Source organism: Lampetra fluviatilis, chromosome 50, assembly GCF_964198595.1.
Source record: "Lampetra fluviatilis chromosome 50, kcLamFluv1.1, whole genome shotgun sequence".
In the NCBI taxonomy this organism is placed as follows: Eukaryota; Metazoa; Chordata; class Hyperoartia; order Petromyzontiformes; family Petromyzontidae; genus Lampetra; species Lampetra fluviatilis.
The window spans coordinates 5540300-5558555 of record NC_136324.1 but is presented as its reverse complement, the minus strand read 5'-3'; the positions used below and the strand labels follow the sequence as shown (position 1 = coordinate 5558555).

The 18256-nt window shown below is 52.7% G+C and overlaps 1 protein-coding gene across 3 annotated transcripts in view; it reads left to right on the top strand.

The window, feature by feature from the left end:
- The window catches only part of ITSN1 (intersectin 1), a 63057-nt gene that overhangs the window by 38557 nt on the left and 6244 nt on the right, over positions 1 to 18256 (top strand). For all 3 annotated transcript variants that reach the window (XM_078878312.1, XM_078878313.1, XM_078878311.1), the window contains 11 exons: positions 23 to 144; positions 806 to 938; positions 2508 to 2699; positions 10650 to 10771; positions 11860 to 11966; positions 12862 to 13045; positions 13974 to 14072; positions 14518 to 14685; positions 15784 to 15993; positions 16944 to 17065; positions 17773 to 17855. In XM_078878312.1, coding sequence (XP_078734438.1) covers positions 23 to 144; positions 806 to 938; positions 2508 to 2699; positions 10650 to 10771; positions 11860 to 11966; positions 12862 to 13045; positions 13974 to 14072; positions 14518 to 14685; positions 15784 to 15993; positions 16944 to 17065; positions 17773 to 17855 — 1542 coding nt within the window. The remainder of the gene's footprint in view (positions 1 to 22; positions 145 to 805; positions 939 to 2507; positions 2700 to 10649; positions 10772 to 11859; positions 11967 to 12861; positions 13046 to 13973; positions 14073 to 14517; positions 14686 to 15783; positions 15994 to 16943; positions 17066 to 17772; positions 17856 to 18256) is intronic.

Below are 18256 nucleotides of genomic sequence, written 5' to 3'. Positions count from 1 at the left end.
CTCGCGTTTGTGTGTGCGACAGAGATTGCGCAAGTGGTGGCGTCGTACACCGCCACGGGGCCCGAGCAGCTCACCCTGTCGCCCGGGCAACTTATCCTCATCAGGAAGAAAGCGACAAACGGCTGGTGGGAGGGAGAGCTGCAGGCAAGTGCAGCACACACTCCCCTTGCCACTGCGCCGCTGGAACGTGCTTAAAAGCGTCGTTTGTGTGCGTTGTTCCTTCGTTTGTGTGCGTTGTTCCTCAATTCTTTTTTCCGTTTGCGCTTCCGGCGTCATGTCACGAGACAAAGTGTCGATGTGGAATTCTTACGGACGGGCATCACCCTCCCACCCCCCCACACCCCCCGGTTTAGAGAATGGACCACGGACATGGATGGCATGGAACTTCTTTTGAGATTCCTTTAAGTGGCCTCTGGTTCATTCAGTAGAGAGTAGCACCTTTCCACCCACCCTGCCAAAGCGAAATGTTCATCGCATGGCAATCAAAACCGTGCTTGTTGATTCTCACGGTTAGAATTCGGCCAAATTAGGTGCAGAACCAAATTCAACATGATGGGGGTTTTTTTTCGCAGTCCTTGGTGGACCGGGCTGAGGCCATCCGTTCTCTGCACTTGAGAATCTGGTCTGATCACGGGCGGCTGAAACCTGCGTTCGAACCCCCCAGGATCTCAGCGGTGCCAGCTCAGCATTCTGACCTCCTTGAGTCAGCCAGCCACTTACGCGCTCGCACTTGGCACGCGCTCGCCGGGGGTGGCGGGGCGTGGGCGTGCGCGAGCGTTAACGGAGCTCCGTTGCGCGTGTGCAGGCGCGGGGCAAGAAGCGCCAGATTGGGTGGTTCCCGGCAAATTACGTGAAGCTGCTGGGTCCGACGAGCGGCAAGTCGACTCCCGTCATGCCCAGCGAGGGGACCAAGTCGGTGCCATACACCACGCCTACCGGTACGCACGCACGCGCCCGCACACGCGGCGGTCACTTTGAGGCCACGAGAAATATGACGCGTACACAGGTCGCGTACGCGGTCACACGCGTACGCAGGTCGCGTACGCGGTCACACGCGTACACAGGTCGCGTACGCGGTCACACGCGTACGCAGTCAAGTTAGGCGCAGTTGCGCATGAACACGCGCACGGGAATGTGCACAGTTCCATATGCAGTCACGCATAGTTGCAGTCACATGTACATTATGGATGGGCACACGCACGCATTTTTACATGTGCACAATCACACATGCACAGTCACAGGTGCACATATTGTGTAGGCACATGAACATTGTCACAACAACAACAACCGCCATTCGCCACTAAGTGGCGGTGACGTCACCACGACGCTTGTGCCAGGCCATGCGCACCTTGAGGCCACGTGAAGTGTCGGACGCCCGCTGGCAGGAGGTCACGGGGCAGACCCAGCAGGTGCCACGGGTCGACTGACTGAGATGACCGAGATGACTGACTGAACATTGTCACATACACAGTCGCACACACAAAAGACAATGATCCCCTTTATAGGCATCACAGACTCTTCGGGCAAGTGCTGTTAGCGAGCACCTATAAAGGCTGGAACGCCACATGGGGTTGTGGGTGGCCAGCACTATGTCCGACCGCCTTTGTCTCTCCCGTGTTGATGTTTACACACCGCACAAGGCACTCATTTGAGGCTGAGTCGACATAGGGGATGCCCAGGACCGGTTCAAATAATTGACCGTGATCGGGAATCAAACTCGTGTCACCGGGTTCATAGCGCAGCTCGCTAACCGTTGCACTACCACTCCCCCAACATATACACGCAATCAAATGCACTCAGACACAGGTGCACACGTGTACTCCGTGCGTGAGTCCACACTCATGCGTATGCCCAGAGAAATGTACCTTTTTACACGCTTTTATTTAACTCACTTCGTCTGTTGTATCCTCAAAAAAGAAATATTGTAACTCAATTTTTACACACTTCCCAATGTGGTATCGACTGCAAACTTCGTATAGGTATGTCATACTGATGACAACACGATATTCTATCATTAAAAAATCCAAAACATATATTTTAAAAGTTTTACACACTTTTATTTAACTTCCTGTTTGTGTTGTCGTATCCAAAAATATTGTAACTCAATTTCAACCGTATTCCCAATGTGGTATCGACTGCAAACTTCGTATAGGTGTGTCATACTGATGACAATACTATATTCTATCATTAAAAATAAAAAATATATATTTTTAAACGATCTTTTTTACGGCTCTAATTGTCGACGCTCAACTGACGTTGCCTGTAAATCACCACGTGGTCCCTGACGTCACGGCAAGCCTCGGGGAGCCACGCCCAGGGGCGGGGGATGTAGAAGGAGGGGCGATGGGGGAAGGGGGTAGGAGGAGGGGCAGCTCGAACAGTACATTTCATTAAAGCGTATTTTTTTTTTAAGTATTTTAAAATATTTTATGGTGGTGGTGGTGGACGTTCTGGTCGTCCGCCTGGCTGAGGTTGCCCCCCCCCCACCCCCGCCCCGCATGTCACAGTGTGCCAGGTGATCGGCGTGTACGACTACGTGGCGCAGAACGAGGACGAGCTCTCCTTCTCCAAGGGGCAGCTCATCGGCGTGCTGAGCCGCAGCGACCCCGACTGGTGGAAGGGGGAACTCGGCGGCGCCGTGGGTCTCTTCCCCTCCAACTACGTCAAGCAGACGACCGACACCGACCCCAGCCAACAATGTGAGTCGGCGCCCGCAGGACACGCGGCCCCGCGCGGGCCCTGGGGCCACTCTGCCTGAGCGACCTGCTCTCCCGGCAGTGAAATCTCGCTACTGTTGCACATGGGGGGCAACCCTGAGTTGTATTCTACTTTATAACCAAAGTACTTTACAAAAAAATCTGAAACGATGAGAGAAATTGCGAGAAAAGACGACAGGCAAGGACGCAAGAATGCCGTCCGCATCGTGCCACCGTGGTCTTTAAGCTTCTCAACCCTGCTGACGAGAGAAATCGGCAGTTTTTGTGTTCGCCTTCGCTCGATGAACTCACCGAGACATTTAATTTGGTCCACGGAGAGACCGCGCGTTGTGGGCGTCACGCCCGGCCCCCCCGACGCCACACAAGGTGACGTGTGCTGGTCCGCCTCAAGCGGTTTGCATGGCGGCATGGTCCTTAACCAATCAATGCGGAGCTATCACATTGCATTTGCTACGTTGAAAATGTAGAAGCGGCAACGTTGAACTGACACGTCACCGTCATATGAAGCACATTGTTTCAAATCTTTTAGCACCATTTTGTGTAGCAAATTAATCGGGTATTTTTTTTACGAATAGGTACTTGTGAAAAGGACAGGCATGTGACGAATGCTTTAGCGAGATTTCATTGCCTCAAGTGGTGCCCAGGAGGAATGTGATTTTGGTGTGGCTTCTACTTTGACGACAACAACTTGCCATTACCTGCGCCGACCGGTCGTGGCGTCAGATCGCACTGCCTCATACGGCTGACAAAGGGGGCAAGCTGGGTGGTGGCTGAGATGTCAAGCACTTGACAGCACCACTGAGGTAGAGCACTAGCCCTGCCACTGTGGGCATGAATCCACTCAGCCACTTAAGATTGAACCAGACTCTCAAGTGCCATAAATTTATATTTTTTCTGGTGTTTAATGTGGCCTCATGTAACACAGCACGGAGCAATAACGTGCTTACACAGCCCTGCCATCATTCAACTGCCGGATGAGGGCCTCCCCCACGCTGTGCCAGTCATAGGGGTTATTGAAAGCAGGGAGCATAGGCATGGGATTATAAAGGTACAGCACAAGAAAGGCTTAGCTACTGTCCTCTTTGCTGCCCCACCACGTAGCCGCACAGCAGGCTATGACAAGTGGTTATGCGCGGAGGTCGCCCATCCCGTGTAGATATGTTTAAATCGCGCAGTGAGTGCGGGATGCGCGCTGGTGCGTGTGACCGCGTGAATCGATGCTGTGTGCAGAGGTTGCGGTATTTGTAGTCGTTCAGTGATGGAGACACCGCTGTGAACTGCTGTGGCCTCCACTCTGTTTCCTAGCCAGCAGCAGTGCATTTGATGTGCGCCGGTTGGCTGCACCATGTAGGACTAGACACTCGCGGTGACTTGGGCGCTGGTCTTTGAAAAACGCTTCTCCAACTCCGGCTCACACTTGACTAAAATGCGCAGTAGTCATCCGGAAACGGAATTGATGTCACCCTGCGGCGAATGGGAAGGATTTTGGCCGTGTGCGCTTGGACATCTCCAGCCTGGACGGGCCGCAGTGATGCGAGGTGCTCCTGTAGGCTGTGCAGGAAGAATGGTGGTCAGCTTGCGCCTGCCACATCAGTGAGTCTCCCCATGACAAATGCGTTCAGCACGCGGTTGTGCGTGCCAACCAGACATTCCTCGTATCGGATTCTGTAATGTGCCTCCATTACAGTTGAATACATTTAACCAAGAGGGGTTAACAATCGCTGCTATGGTTGTAGATAATTGCGCTACACGCGAAATTAGTGATGGTGTGAACACTGGGGATACAGTCGTTGAGAAACTGAAGGCTGGGCTGGCAGCTGCAGAAGAAGGCTGGGCAATAGGGGCGGTCGTGGTGGATTCAGCCACTGAGCAGCGAAGGCCGTGGTGGCAGGGAGGGTGGCGTGAACACAGCTCGGCCACGCACCCCAGGGCCTCGTGGGACAGAACTCACTCCGTTGGGCACCACTCGGACGGAGAAAAATGACCGGCTCCTTTCCTACAACCTGAACGGCACCAAATCATGTGGGTTGCTGTCACACGAGGGGTGGCAGCACGAATAGCCGGCTTGGATTTTGTTTTTGTTATTAATTTTGTTTTGCGCTTCCATCCACGTGTGTGTGCTCACGCCGGGGTCTGTTTATTGCAACGTGTGATGGCCTGCGTCGATTTCCTGTGCCGAGTTGTTCACAGTGGTGGATCTACACAGGGCGTCCTACAGAGGGGAGACCTCTTAACTTCTTCTTGGTTCTTTCGGTAAAGTCACGTAGAAGGGAAATAATAAAATAATAAAAATAAAACATAATAAAATAATTCGTACAACGTTTCGGCCACAACGCAAGCAGCCGTCCTCAGACGCTGTCTCAGGGAGACCTGGTCTTCACCTGAGGACGGCTGCTTGCGTTGTGGCCGAAACGTCGTGAGAATTATTTTCTCATGTTTTATTTTTATTATTTCCCTTCTTCGTGACTTTACCGAAAGAACCAAGAAGATGAATCCCTGCAGTCACGAAAGCTTTAAATCGAAACCTCTTAACTTGTTTCTGCTGCAGCCTAAGTCCCAGTGCACTGCAGAGCTATTGCTATTCACGGCTCTGCAATGCTGGTGGAGAACCTTCGTATATCTATATTCTTAGGTTCTTTCGGTAAAGTCACGTAGGTAAAAAATTAAAATTAATAAAAGTAAAATAAAAATTTAATAAAAATCACGTCGTTTCGGAGGCAACACAAGCTTCCGTCTTGAGGTGGAACCGTCACAGCACGATTGCTGTATCAAGTAAATGAGAGATTCTAAGAGATACTACCCCGTATATACTGGTGCTGTGACGGATGCACCTGAAGACGGAAGCTTGTGTTGCCTCCGAAACGTCGTGATTTTTATTTTAATTTTACTTTTATTAATTTTAATTTTTTACTTACGTGACTTTACCGAAATAACCTAAGAATATGAATACTTGCAGTCACGAAAGCTTCAAACCTTCGTAGATCTGTCTGGGCTGGTGGGGTGGGTGGGGGGAGTGGTTGGGTTTGTGGTTGCAGTTGTTAGTGAGAGTGCGGCACTGTGGCGCACCCAGCCAAACATTTTGGAGGCAGGCAAGTTGCAATACAAAGTCACATAAATTACGTTTTAATTAACGTTGAATATGAAATATGCATCAATAATTATTCATTATTTGCTTACAGCTTTAGATTAATGGAAATACTCCAAGATGGGGCTCTGAATCTTTGAGAGTGGGGAGCAGAACTGTCCCTTCTGCCCCTGCCCCCCCTGGGTGCGCCTCTGGTGCTGCGTGCGTGTCGGTACGTCCGTGAGCGCGCACGAGTGTTGTACATGTGCATCCTGCCCCTGCTTGGTTTGGCTCATGATTTTTATTTGCTTATTTCTCTTTGTGTTCTCCTTCTCTCTAGGACCATGTTTGTGTCCCCTCTCCCCTGCCCGCGCGTCCGTCCACCCGTCTACCCGCCCGCCGCAAAGAGACCCACTATATCCCCATTTCACTGCCACCGGATTGGTTGCCTGGCCTTTAAACTGAGAGCAGCAGCAGCAGCAGCATCAGCCCTTGTGATTTGCTGACGGGGAAGTCCGGGGAGCAGCTCTGGGACGATGCATATGATGCTGTGCTGTTGCAGCACAGAGACATAGTGGGTCTTTTTGTGACGGCCCCTCCCCCGTCTGTCCACTCATTACCAGTATCTGAATGTATCTCTTTTCAAAATGAATCGTAATAAGAACAAAAAAATCATCGGAAATGCATTTTGCTTTTTTGCTAAAGCCTTTCTCCCATTTTAAATTTGTATAGACTTAGCACACGAGTTGGTGACCACCGAGGATACGTTTCAGAAAGACCCACTGTACGTTGGCGTTTAGTCTCCATGTTGATCGCGTCCTTTGCTTGCCGATGTGTTCACTGACGTGCTTCGAGGTACCGTGCCGCCGTTCTCTCTGCGCTGCCGCCGTCGCCGCTGTCGCGCTCGCGTCGTCGTCGTGCTTGCGCTGCGCACCATCGGCCACACGGGCGGCTTTCACTGCCGCTGGCGATGAGCGGATAGCATCGCCGGGCCCTGGGAGCGAGCCGCCACGCAGCGGTTTACAGTGATTGGTACGAGTTGCTTGCTCGCTCGCTCGCTCCATGAAGCGCGTTTCACCGCCTCGACAGCTCGGAGGCAGAGGCATGCGCTCGGGGCCAAACGCGCAGTGCGCAGCCCCCCGTAGAGAAATTCTCATGGATGTTCTGATGATCGGTTAGAACATCTGATCGGCCGCCGGTGTTCTGATAACGCACGTACCTAATGTGCCTCATCTGCGAGGCTCGTGCTGAAGCCGTGCGCCGATGGAGGGGGAGGGGAGTGACCTCTTGCATATCGAGGAGCTGGTTCGGCATGTGGCGATGTTACCGCCAGATTAAGTTGGCTAGAGTCAGACTTGCGCCGCCCTCTCCTTTCGTGACTCGTAGCCAGCGCCCGACATCGGGCCGCGTCAACAAGCGTTGTGTGGCGACGCACACACACACGCGCGCGCGCGCCTCCAGTTTTGCATGAGTGTCATTTTCATCTCGTTTCGAAAAAGAAAAAAACCCAAAAAGAAGAAAAAAAACGTTTCAATGATTGTACCTTCAGTAAAACACGTGGCTATGTAGGAGTGGGATGAATGTGGCTGCACACAACGGCGGGCTATGGTGACGGTATAGGGAGGAACACTGGGCGGTGGGAGAAGTGGCAGCAGAAGGGCCCTGACGATTTCCGTTCGGTATCGCAGACACTCAACTCGTGTTCTCACACATGGCCCCAGTGCCACATTGGTTTGACCGCCTGCATCATTTCTTATCATCTGATGTAGCCAGCGCAGCCAGGCTGCTGGTAAGGGATGGGGGGAAAAAAGTCAATCGATATTGCTGAGGATGCCTAGGCGTTGACTTGTGATGATGGAATGTATAACAAGTGCTTTCCAACGCAGAGGCTGGGCTTGATCTCTCCGTTAGGTGTTATCCGCATCAGGTGCTGTTGGGATGCGGCGCTGTGGTGTCCGGCTCAATCTTAGCATCGGTGCAGCCAATTTGGCTCCCTGCCACCGTGAGGGTGGTTTTAGCACTGTGGCCTTCCCGGCTGTTGGCTGCGTGCAGGGTAGAGGTGGTGGGTCACCAATGACTGCACAACAACAAAAAAAAACCCCATTGCATTAAGTTTGGGACTGCATCTCTTTGGACAACATCCCAGCTCTGAGATTAAACTTTTAGTTGGACTTGCACAACGAGCCTCACCCTAATATGCAGAGCAAGTGAATAAAAAAAAAGTGCTGCTCCCCCTAACCGTGTAGGACAATGAGGTAACTTGAAGGGATCTCGGAGGTAGATGTCCACTTCTGTGGTCGTTCTCTCTCTAGTCTCTCTAGCGAACGGTTGCTCTGCAGTGCGAGGAATCCGAATCGATGCTCGGTCGCGTGAGCACAAAACCTCCCCTCCCCAGCTGTGTAGGCACACACACACGCGCGTGCTCTCCCAGAGTTGGGGCAACGGCACACAAATGCGTCTCGCAAGCGTTACTACAATTGGCCCCCATGTGTGATTGCACAAACGTTCGTTAATATGGTGCTCTGGGGACGTTTGTGAGTCCACGTTGGCAAGCGAGATTTTTTTTGTGTCTTAGCTTGCTCGATGCCCGTGCAACAACACTAAAGCTTTGTTCACTACGAACACTTTAACGTCTCTGCTGTTGCCTTGAGAGTGTCAATATGCTGGCCCTGCGCTGTCAGAGCCGTGCCCGGCATCGGGCCGATGAATCCAAGTACACTACAGTGTTACTGCCAAGGGGTTGCGCCCTGCTCGTCAACCTGTGAGTGCCCTCGCACGCCCTCGATAAACGCTCTCTTGTAAAATTCGATTTCAGTTGGGATGCGACGAATCACAGCGGCAGCGGGGAGGTGCGTCCGATGGGAACCCCCCCCCGCAGTTTACATGCACAGTGTTTCGACGCAGGAATTCGGTGTCCGTGTCGCCAAGGGTCACACGTCCTTTGCCCCCCCACCCACCCCCCCACGTGTCGCGCGTGTAATGCATCGCTTAGAATAAGCCCTGCGCACGCCCGAGACCACAGCGTTACTTTAAGGGGAAACTTGTATTCTTTTGTGTGAGCCTATGTCGAGGGCTTACATTTGCAAGCTGACTACAGCTACAGTATTACTGCACACGCATTAGTTTAAATGTTGCAAAATTGCTATTAAATAATCATAACGATGAAAACACGTGCTTGGAGTGTCCAATTAAACATTGTTGTCCGTCGATCCTGATGCAGAAAGTCTACTTACATAGATCGGTGATTGTCATGTATTTTCTATGCGGTGACATAACCTGTTGGCACATGTTATGAGTAAAACAAATGGTGGATCTGTATTCATACATTGTATAACATTAAAGAAATTATTGCTTAAAACTATTAAAGGTTATATAACAAGATCCTGCACACAGTGTCTTTTGTGTATCGACGGGCGCGGAGGCGGCCACGGTAGTACCGCCAGTTGCATTGTGGGTAGTGCTGGTCTGCAATCCGATTGCTCGCGTAATCGATTCCTCTGCCGATTACTCGACTGATTGGATAACAGAAAAAAAAAATCTGGCCGGGGGGGGGGAGCCACCCCTTCTCACATGTGCCACTGGATGGGAAATGATGGGTGGGGCTTGGTGACGTCATCATCTGTCACGTCACGTTCGGTGTGATTTTTTGGAGGGGTTTCCGGCCTTCTTGAGGTGTTGGGATGCCCGCTATACGGTCCAGGTAATAGGCCACAATAAAAAATAATCGAGTTTGATTTGCCGTGGAACCAGCTGTACTTGAGAATAAATTATGCGACTTACGGGACAAATTTCCCATTCGACATTTAAACCACGAGACCTCAACATTGTTATTGACAAAAATTGAATCGAAGCATTTTAAGAGTAAATGGGATTTTTTTAAAATTTAAATCTCGTGATTTGCAGGTGCAATATTTTGTTGTTCATTTAAAAAAAAAAAACCAAAGAGAGCTGACGTGGCAGATGTGGGGCCTGGGTGGTGATGTGCGAGCGAGCAGGTGGTCTTGTGAATGGGAAGAGACGGTGAGTACGCGGTCTCGGCAGTGCATGGCTTGCAACACGGTCGGTGAGCGAAGAGCTGATCCTGGGAGATGGGAGGACGGGGGATGCAGACAGGGAACCTTTGGCATGGAAACAGGATCAGTGAGCCCAGCCTGCCGTAGACCAATGTGATTTGATATTGTCATCATGCCACCATTGATGTTATTTTAAGATCATTATCACACCCGATAACCAATAGGAGTATAAGGATGTGCTGCTGTTTCCGCGGTGTGGACTGTGTACACAGCCGCAGTTGTGAGACCCTTGGCAGATGAGATATGGGGGGGGGGGGACACGGGCTGACCCACTCGAGTGGCAGGTGTCACCACGAGGGCTTGACAACGCTGCCCTTGGGCCCTGGACCCTTGGGGCTGAGTCATGGGGGGACGTAGGAGCGTGCGTGTGCACGCAGAGACCCATTTGACCTCGCCTCGGTGAAGTCGGCCTCACGTCGCTTGTGTACTTTACTGCGGCGATAGATGCTGGCCCATGTGTTTTCTCATTGGAGTCCACGTGTCACCGATAGCATACCCAGAGGTTCCTCTGTACGTGTTGGTGTGCGTGCGTGCGTGTCTACGTATGTCCGTGTGTGCGTGTGTGTCTGTGTGGGATACCCTAGGTCTGTAGGTCGACTCGGCCTTAAATGACTACATTGCGCTGTGCGTATGCATCAGCGCCGCGGAGGCAAATGTGGCTGGGCGTAGTGCTGGCCACACCACCCCCTTCGTGTGCCATGCCGACCTTAATAGGTGCTCACCCTTAGCACTGTCCTTGGCAGTCTGTTAAAGGCTACACGACGGAGGGTCTGCATGTGTTGTGCGTGCGTGCAGGGTGCGCCGACCTCCACGCCCTCGACAGCCTGCCGCCAGCGGAGCGCAAGCGGCAGGGATACATCCACGAGCTCATCCAGACGGAGGAGAACTACATGAGCGACCTGACTCTGGTCACCGAGGTAGAGACGGCGCCACAGGACGGCGCTGGGCGTGCGGGCCGGGCTGTTGCGCTGAGGGTCGGGGTGAAAGGGCGCGGCGGTTTCGTTTTCCGTAGTGGCGCAATATTGGACGCTGAGATCGGCTGTCTGGCAAGGACTTTGCGTCTTGTGTTTCCAGGACAGTTTGTTGGCTCTGTAATCAATTAAGCCAGATTTGTTTAAAAGTTATAACTCTGGGAAGGTCCGTTAAGCCTAAAAGACCGGTGACACGAGTTCCATTCCCGCTCACAGTCAACACCAGTGACGATTATTTGAACCGGTGCTGGGCCTCTCCTAGGTCCACTCGGCCTCAAATTAGTACCTAGTGCAGATAGAGGTGGCTCAGCGGGAGAGCGTGCAGATCGAAGTTGCCGGGTTCCCAGTTAAAATCTTGGTTTGAGGTCGACTCGGCCGATAATTCCTCCCGAGTCAGTCAATGAGTACCACTTCATGGGGATGTCAGCAGTGGTTGTCCTGTGGATAGACCCACCCCTACCATAGCAACGTGTAAAGTACCACTGGCTCAGGGCTGTAAGCAGGAGATCGGCATCGATATCTTAATGCTCTTCTTGGTTCTTTCGCTAAAGTCACGTAGAAGGGAAGTATTTTATTATGTTTTATTTTTATTATTTTATTACTTCCCTTCTACGTGACTTTACCAAAAGAACCAAGAAGATGAATCCCTGCAGTCACGAAAGCTTTAAATCGAAACCTTAATGCTCATTTGAGCGGAAAATCTCTTTGGCAGAGGAAAGATGATCCTTCGTGTGGCCACCGCACGTCTGCACGTAGCACTGCCTGTGGCATAGTTGGATAGCAGGGAACTCATGCCCAGGGGTGGTACTAAACGTGCCGCGCTTGGCTTTGATCGTAATCGTAAAAACATTGCATTTCGTTTGCTTTTGTCGCACGTTACACGAATTGGAACGTCTGCGTGCAAGTAGACGTCATCTCGTAACCATCCCGCAGCGGTCCCTTCGCTGCCCGCGTGTGCCGCGTCGCTGTGTCGAGTTGCAGAGCTCACCCCGAGATAATTTCCGCCAATTGTTGCGAACGCCGCGTTGCCGCAGGTGTTCCAGAAGCCCATGGCAGAGTCGGGCAGTCTCACCGAGGAGGAGATGGCGATGATATTCGTCAACTGGAAAGAGCTGATCATGTGCAACATAAAGCTGCTCAAGTGAGGACGTGCTCACGCGCAGTCATTTCACCGCTCAGCCGGTCACCCACACGGACCGCTTATCTGACCGCTGACCCGACTGGTGGCCTCGCCGATGACCTGACCGCTAACCCGACCACTAATTTTTATCGCTCACCGATACACGAATTCAACCACGAGCCAAAACTGCGACCGAGATCACGTGCTCCTTAGGTGCAGGTGAGTAAGGCACAGATGAATGAATGAAGCACAGGTGTGTGAGATGGCGGTGAATGAATGAATGAAGAGTGCGTGAGTAAATTAATTAATGATTGAGCGAGTAAGTTCAGTTCATCAGTTCCGTTCATTTATTTGTTATAACCCTGTGAGCCATGCGGCTCTTGACTCGGGTGCAACCGCAACAAACAAAAACACGAACAAGAAACATCTTAAAGTGACTACGCGCAACAGAAAAATCCAGGAAAAAACAGCAAAGTCTTCCAGAAAAAGCAGCGTATTTCAACGCTGTGTGGAAAAATCCCAGTGGGATGCAAGTCAAACAACAACAACCACAAGACAATTTAGATTAAAGTTATCAGTCTAACTCTGTACTACAACAAACAAATATGGCTAAACCAAAACGTTTTCGAAATCACCAAAATAAAGCCATAAAAACAATGTAACAGTGGTCATAGGAACTGTGATTCAAATTTAACAATAAACGATATACATAAAATGTACGACCAAACTTTGCAGCCATAGCCGGCAGCATGAGTAGGTGAGTGAGTAAACGAGTTAATGAGTGAACTCATTAACGAGTGAGATCTTGGTGCGTGAATGAGCGAGAAGCACCCAAGTGAGTGACCGAATAAACGAGCGATTATGCATGAGCGAGGCAGGTGCCTGCAGCATCACCGCCCGCCCCCTCCTCTCTCAGGGCTCTGCGCGTAAGGAAGAAGATGTCAGGGGAGCGGATGCCGGTGCAGATGATTGGGGACATCCTCACCGCGCAGCTTCCGCACATGCAGCCGTACATCCGCTTCTGCAGCTGCCAGCTCAATGGGGCGACACTGCTGCAGCACAACACGGACGAGCAGCCCGAGTTCAAGGACTCCCTCAAGGTGTGGGCGACGTTGGGGGGGGGGGGTGGGGGAGGAGGCGGTGGACGCCGGGATGTGGACGGAGGTTGAGGAGCAGCTCGGGCGATGCAGGGCGGCTCGGTGCTGTAACTCGCAGATCGGAGGGCATTTGGTGCCGGGGTGGCTCAAAGAGGTTGGGGAAACTTAGCCAGAGCACCGCTGCGATGCTGGGTCTGACACTGGGCTCTTTAGCTGCCTTTGATCAAGCCGGGTCTCAAGTGTAGTGAGTTGATGATGGTTGCAACCCAGTCACACAAACAAACAAAAAACCTTGATCACATTCAGTTTGGTTCTGCACTTTGAATAAATTTCAGTTCTGAAAAAAAGAAAATCGGTTTGACCGTCATCTGACGAACATTACTGTCGGTGGAGGAGCAGTTTTCTAAAGTGCTGCCCTTCCTCCTGTGGGGAACAGAGGTCACTTGAAGCGATGCCGGGGTTATCTCTGTGACATCTGCTTCTGCGGGCCGTTTCTGTTCATACCGAGGGTTGCGCTGCTCTTCGAGAGTTCCGACCGCACTCTTAGTCTCCTGACTGAGCTGGCACAACGCGGCGACGGTGCGGAAGGGAGGCGCTGCCGGGAGCATCGGCGACGCACGTCTCGGGCATGGGGACCCGTGCATCGATTTGTCGATGAAACTGGATTCACGATCTCACTTATATATGTATGCTGAACTTCTTTCGCACCGTACGTAGCCAACCGTGATAATCGGGAGGTGCGGTTGAAGGACCACAAACCAAACAATAATCGGTTCTAAAGGAATGAGACTTCAATCTAGAGAATCGATTGCGATATGATGCTGTCATTTGCCGTGTGTCATCACTTCTCACGTGTTTTAATCCGGTAACGAGCGCGGAGTCGGCGGATCCGTGTTTCCGGCACTGACGCCGGCTCTGTTGCCGATTGCAGAAATTGGCGATGGATCCACGCTGCAAAGGGATGCCTCTGTCAAGTTTCCTGCTCAAGCCCATGCAGAGAATCACGCGGTACCCGCTCATCATCAAAAACGTGCGTTGCCGCCCCTTCCCTCACAGCTGCGGTGCGTGCTCGAACCCCTTGCTCACAGCAGTCCCCCCGGTCCTACCCACACCCCCCTTAGCCGTTGTGTTGTGTTCTGTCCTCCCACTGTTAGAAATGTGCAATCCACTCCTCGCACTCTTCACTGCTCGCCCCTCTTCTCTCACCCCTCCTCACCGCGTGCGAGATCATGGGGGACACACCACTCGCCGCTCACCTCTCGCCCGACTCTCCCCCCTCTTCTTCCTGCTCTCACCCCTTGCAGCAACAACAACAACAAAAACCGCCATTCGCCACTAAGTGGCGGTGACGTCACCACGACGCTTGTGCCAGGCCATGTGCACCTTGAGACCACGTGAAGTGTCACCCCTTGCACCCCTCTTAACACCACCGTCGCCCCCATCACCTCCCTCACCTCTCCGCCCTCCCGGGCCAGATCCTGGAGAACACAGGGGTGGAGCACCCCGACCACGCTCACCTGCGCTCGGCACTGGAGAAGGCGGAGGAGCTGTGCTCGCAGGTGAACGAGGGAGTGCGGGAGAAGGAGAACTCGGATCGGCTCGAGTGGATCCAGGCGCACGTGCAGTGCGACGGCCTCTCTGAGGTGCCTCCCCACACTCGCACAGAGACCCGCAGACTCGCACAGAGACCCGCAGACTCGCACAGAGACCCGCAGACTCACACAGAGACCCGCAGACTCGCACAGAGACCCGCAGACTCGCACAGATACCCGCAGACTCGCACAGAGACCCGCACACTCGCACAGAGACCCGCAGACTCGCACAGAGACCCGCACACTCGCACAGAGACCCGCAGACTCGCACAGAGACCCGCAGACTCGCACAGAGACCCGCAGACTCGCACAGAGACCCGCAGACTCGCACAGATACCCGCAGACTCGCACAGAGACCCGCAGACTCGCACAGAGACCCGCAGACTCGCACAGAGACCCGCAGACTCGCACAGAGACCCGCAGACTCGCACAGAGACCCGCAGACTCGCACAGAGACCCGCAGACTCGCACAGAGACCCGCAGACTCGCATAGAAACCCGCATCCTCACACAAACCACCCGCAGACTCGCACAGAGACCCGCAGACTCGCACAGAGACCCGCAGACTCGCACAGAGACCCACACTCGCACAGATACCCGCAGACTCGCACAGAGACCCGCAGACTCGCATAGAAACCCGCATCCTCACACAAACCACCCGCAGACTCGCACAGAGACCCACATGCTCGCACAGAGACCCGCAGACTCGCACAGAGACCCACAGACTCGCACAGCACATGCATACATGTGCATGATATTTCGTCCTCGTTATTCAGACATCCTGCAGTCCACCGTGACAGTGCATGCACCGCCTGGCGGCTCTGTGTGGACTGCGGTGGGCGTGCTCGCACGGCCCACGTCACCCTCCGCGTCGCGCTCAATGTGGGCAGCTCGGCAGCGGAGCAGCGAGCGGCTCGCGATCTTCCTATCACACCCTGGTCGTGGACCGACTCAGCCCATCATCCCTCTGGGGGTCGATAAAATAAGGCCAATTTGTGGGGAAGTCAACGGTGGTTGTCGTATGGATAGGATCACCCCCACGATAGGAATGTTGAAATTCCACCTCTGACATAGCGCTCTATAGAGGAGATCACTTTGACTTTTGACTTCAATGCAGCCGTCTCTCTCTCGCTCTCTCCCTCTGCTGCAGCAACTGGTGTTCAACTCGGTCACAAACTGCCTGGGGCCTCGCAAGTTCCTCTACAGTGGGAAGCTCTACAAGGTGAAGAGCAGCAAGGAGCTGTTCGGATTCCTCTTCAACGACTTCCTGCTGCTCACGCAGGCCGTGCGTGCGCTCGGCGCCACCGGAGACAAGCTCTTCAGCCGCAAGTCCACCCTGCAGTACCGCATGTACAAGACGGTGAGCCCGCGATACATCCACCGTTGCACGCAGGACTCACTCACAATAGTAATAATATCCAGGTGCCTGCCTTGGCTCCACCCACCCTCAACCAGTATTTATATACAAGGACTGTTTTCTTGGAATTTCTCTCACTTGATACAGCTATCGTGCCGTGACGGTTCCACCTAAAGACGGAAGCTTGTGTTGCCTCCGAAACGTCGTGATTTTTATTTTATTTTTATTTAACTTTTATTAATTTGAATTTTTTTTACCTACGTGACTTTACAAAAAAAAAAACCTAAGAATATCCCTCAAGCCCGTCGCCTCCTTCTCAGAGCGCGCCGCGAGGACGCTCCGACTCTCTCTTGGCGTAGCTCCGACTCTCTCTTGGCGTAGCTCGGACTCTCTCTTGGCGTAGCTCTGTCAGCGCGGTGAACGCTCCCTCCTTTGGCTGCAGCTCCTTCATTTGCCTCGTTTGACGGCCATCCGCCCTTCTCCCGGCGTGTCCTGCCCAAGCCCACGGACCTGATTTCACAGTCAGTGTGGTGCATGCAGAGTTCTCTGAGCCACGTGTTCTTCTTCTTCCTGACACAGAGTTTAATTGCAAGCGCGCATCTTTGCATGCTGCTTTGCACACCGTTAAGCTTTTGTTGTATTTACTGATGCCCGTGTAGATTCACAACGGGTAGGAATAGATGCCTAATCCGTGACGGTTGTACGGTTGTGGCTCCCAGCCTGGCGCTGATGAGAGAGGCCACATCCGGCACACCACATCCAGAATACCTCTCGCCACGGCTGTGACCATCTACCGCAGTCAACGAGCAACCCGGAAACTTATCCCGGGAGAGATGAAGCCACGGGAGAAGTTCTCTGCCGCCCCACGGCCGTCTCATAAAGCGTCTGTGCCGCGCCCGTGTCGTTGCCCCCATGTCCCCCTGCGCCCGTGGCTGCCCGCTGCCCGCACACAGCCCATCTTCCTCAACGAGGTGCTGGTGAAGCTCCCGTCGGACCCGTCGGGCGACGAGCCGGCGTTCCACATCTCCCACATCGACCGCGTCTACACCCTGCGTGCCGAAAACATCAACGAGAGGTTTGCGGCGCGCGCCACCCTCGCCCCGCCTCTCGCGAGACCCACGTCGAGAGGGGTTTCCTGCGCGAATGAACATTGGGGCATGGATTCTCATCTCCCGTTCACAACCCTTGGGTCAGTGGTAGAAATTCGGCATCTTTATGGCAGGGGCGAGTCTCTCCGTAGGACGACCACTGTTGAGTTCTCCCACAAATTGGTATTCGTTTTACCCACCTCGGAGGGATGATGGGCTGAGTCAATACCCAACCAGGATTTGAACTCGCAACCTTACGATTGCGAGCCGCTTGCTCTACGGCTGAGACACCCAGCTTGTAATTTTTGTGATTTTCTGCACTTCAACTGCAGAGTTCCCGAAAGTGCAATTCTTGTTTCATGATGTGATGCCAATCGGACAAGTGGCATGTTTGGAGGGAAAACGAAAAATTACGAAAGTTAAAAAAATCTCTGCACGTGGACATTTTACACATTCTACCCCATTCATTCACACACAAACCACATACACCACACGCATACATATACACCACACATACACTACACATGTAGAATACATACACGTGTACCACAAACCATTAAAATAACGTGTTCACCACACACACCCACCACACACACACACATACGTGTTTACCACGTGATCACCACACACACCCACCACACACACACATACGTGTTTACCACGTGATCACCACACACGCGTGTTCACCACACAGGACCGCGTGGGTGCAGAAGATCAAAGCGGCATCGGAGCTCTACATCGAGACGGAGAAAAAGAAGAGAGAGAAGGCATACCAGGGTAGAGAACTCACACACACAGAGAGAGTGTGTGTGTGTACCAGGGTAGAAAACTCACACACACAGAGAGAGTGTGTGTGTGTACCAGGGTAGAGAGCACACACACACAGAGAGAGTGTGTGTGTGTGTACCAGGGTAGAGAACACACACACACACAAAGAGTGTGTGTGTGTGTACCAGGGTAGAGAGCACACACACACAGAGAGAGTGTGTGTGTGTGTACCAGGGTAGAGAACACACACACAAAGAGTGTGTGTGTGTGTACCAGGGTAGAGAACACACACACACACAGAGAGAGTGTGTGTGTGTGTACCAGGGTAGAGAGTACACACACACACAGAGAGTGTGTGTGTGTGTACCATGGTAGAGAACTCGCACACACAGAGAGTGTGTGTGTGCACC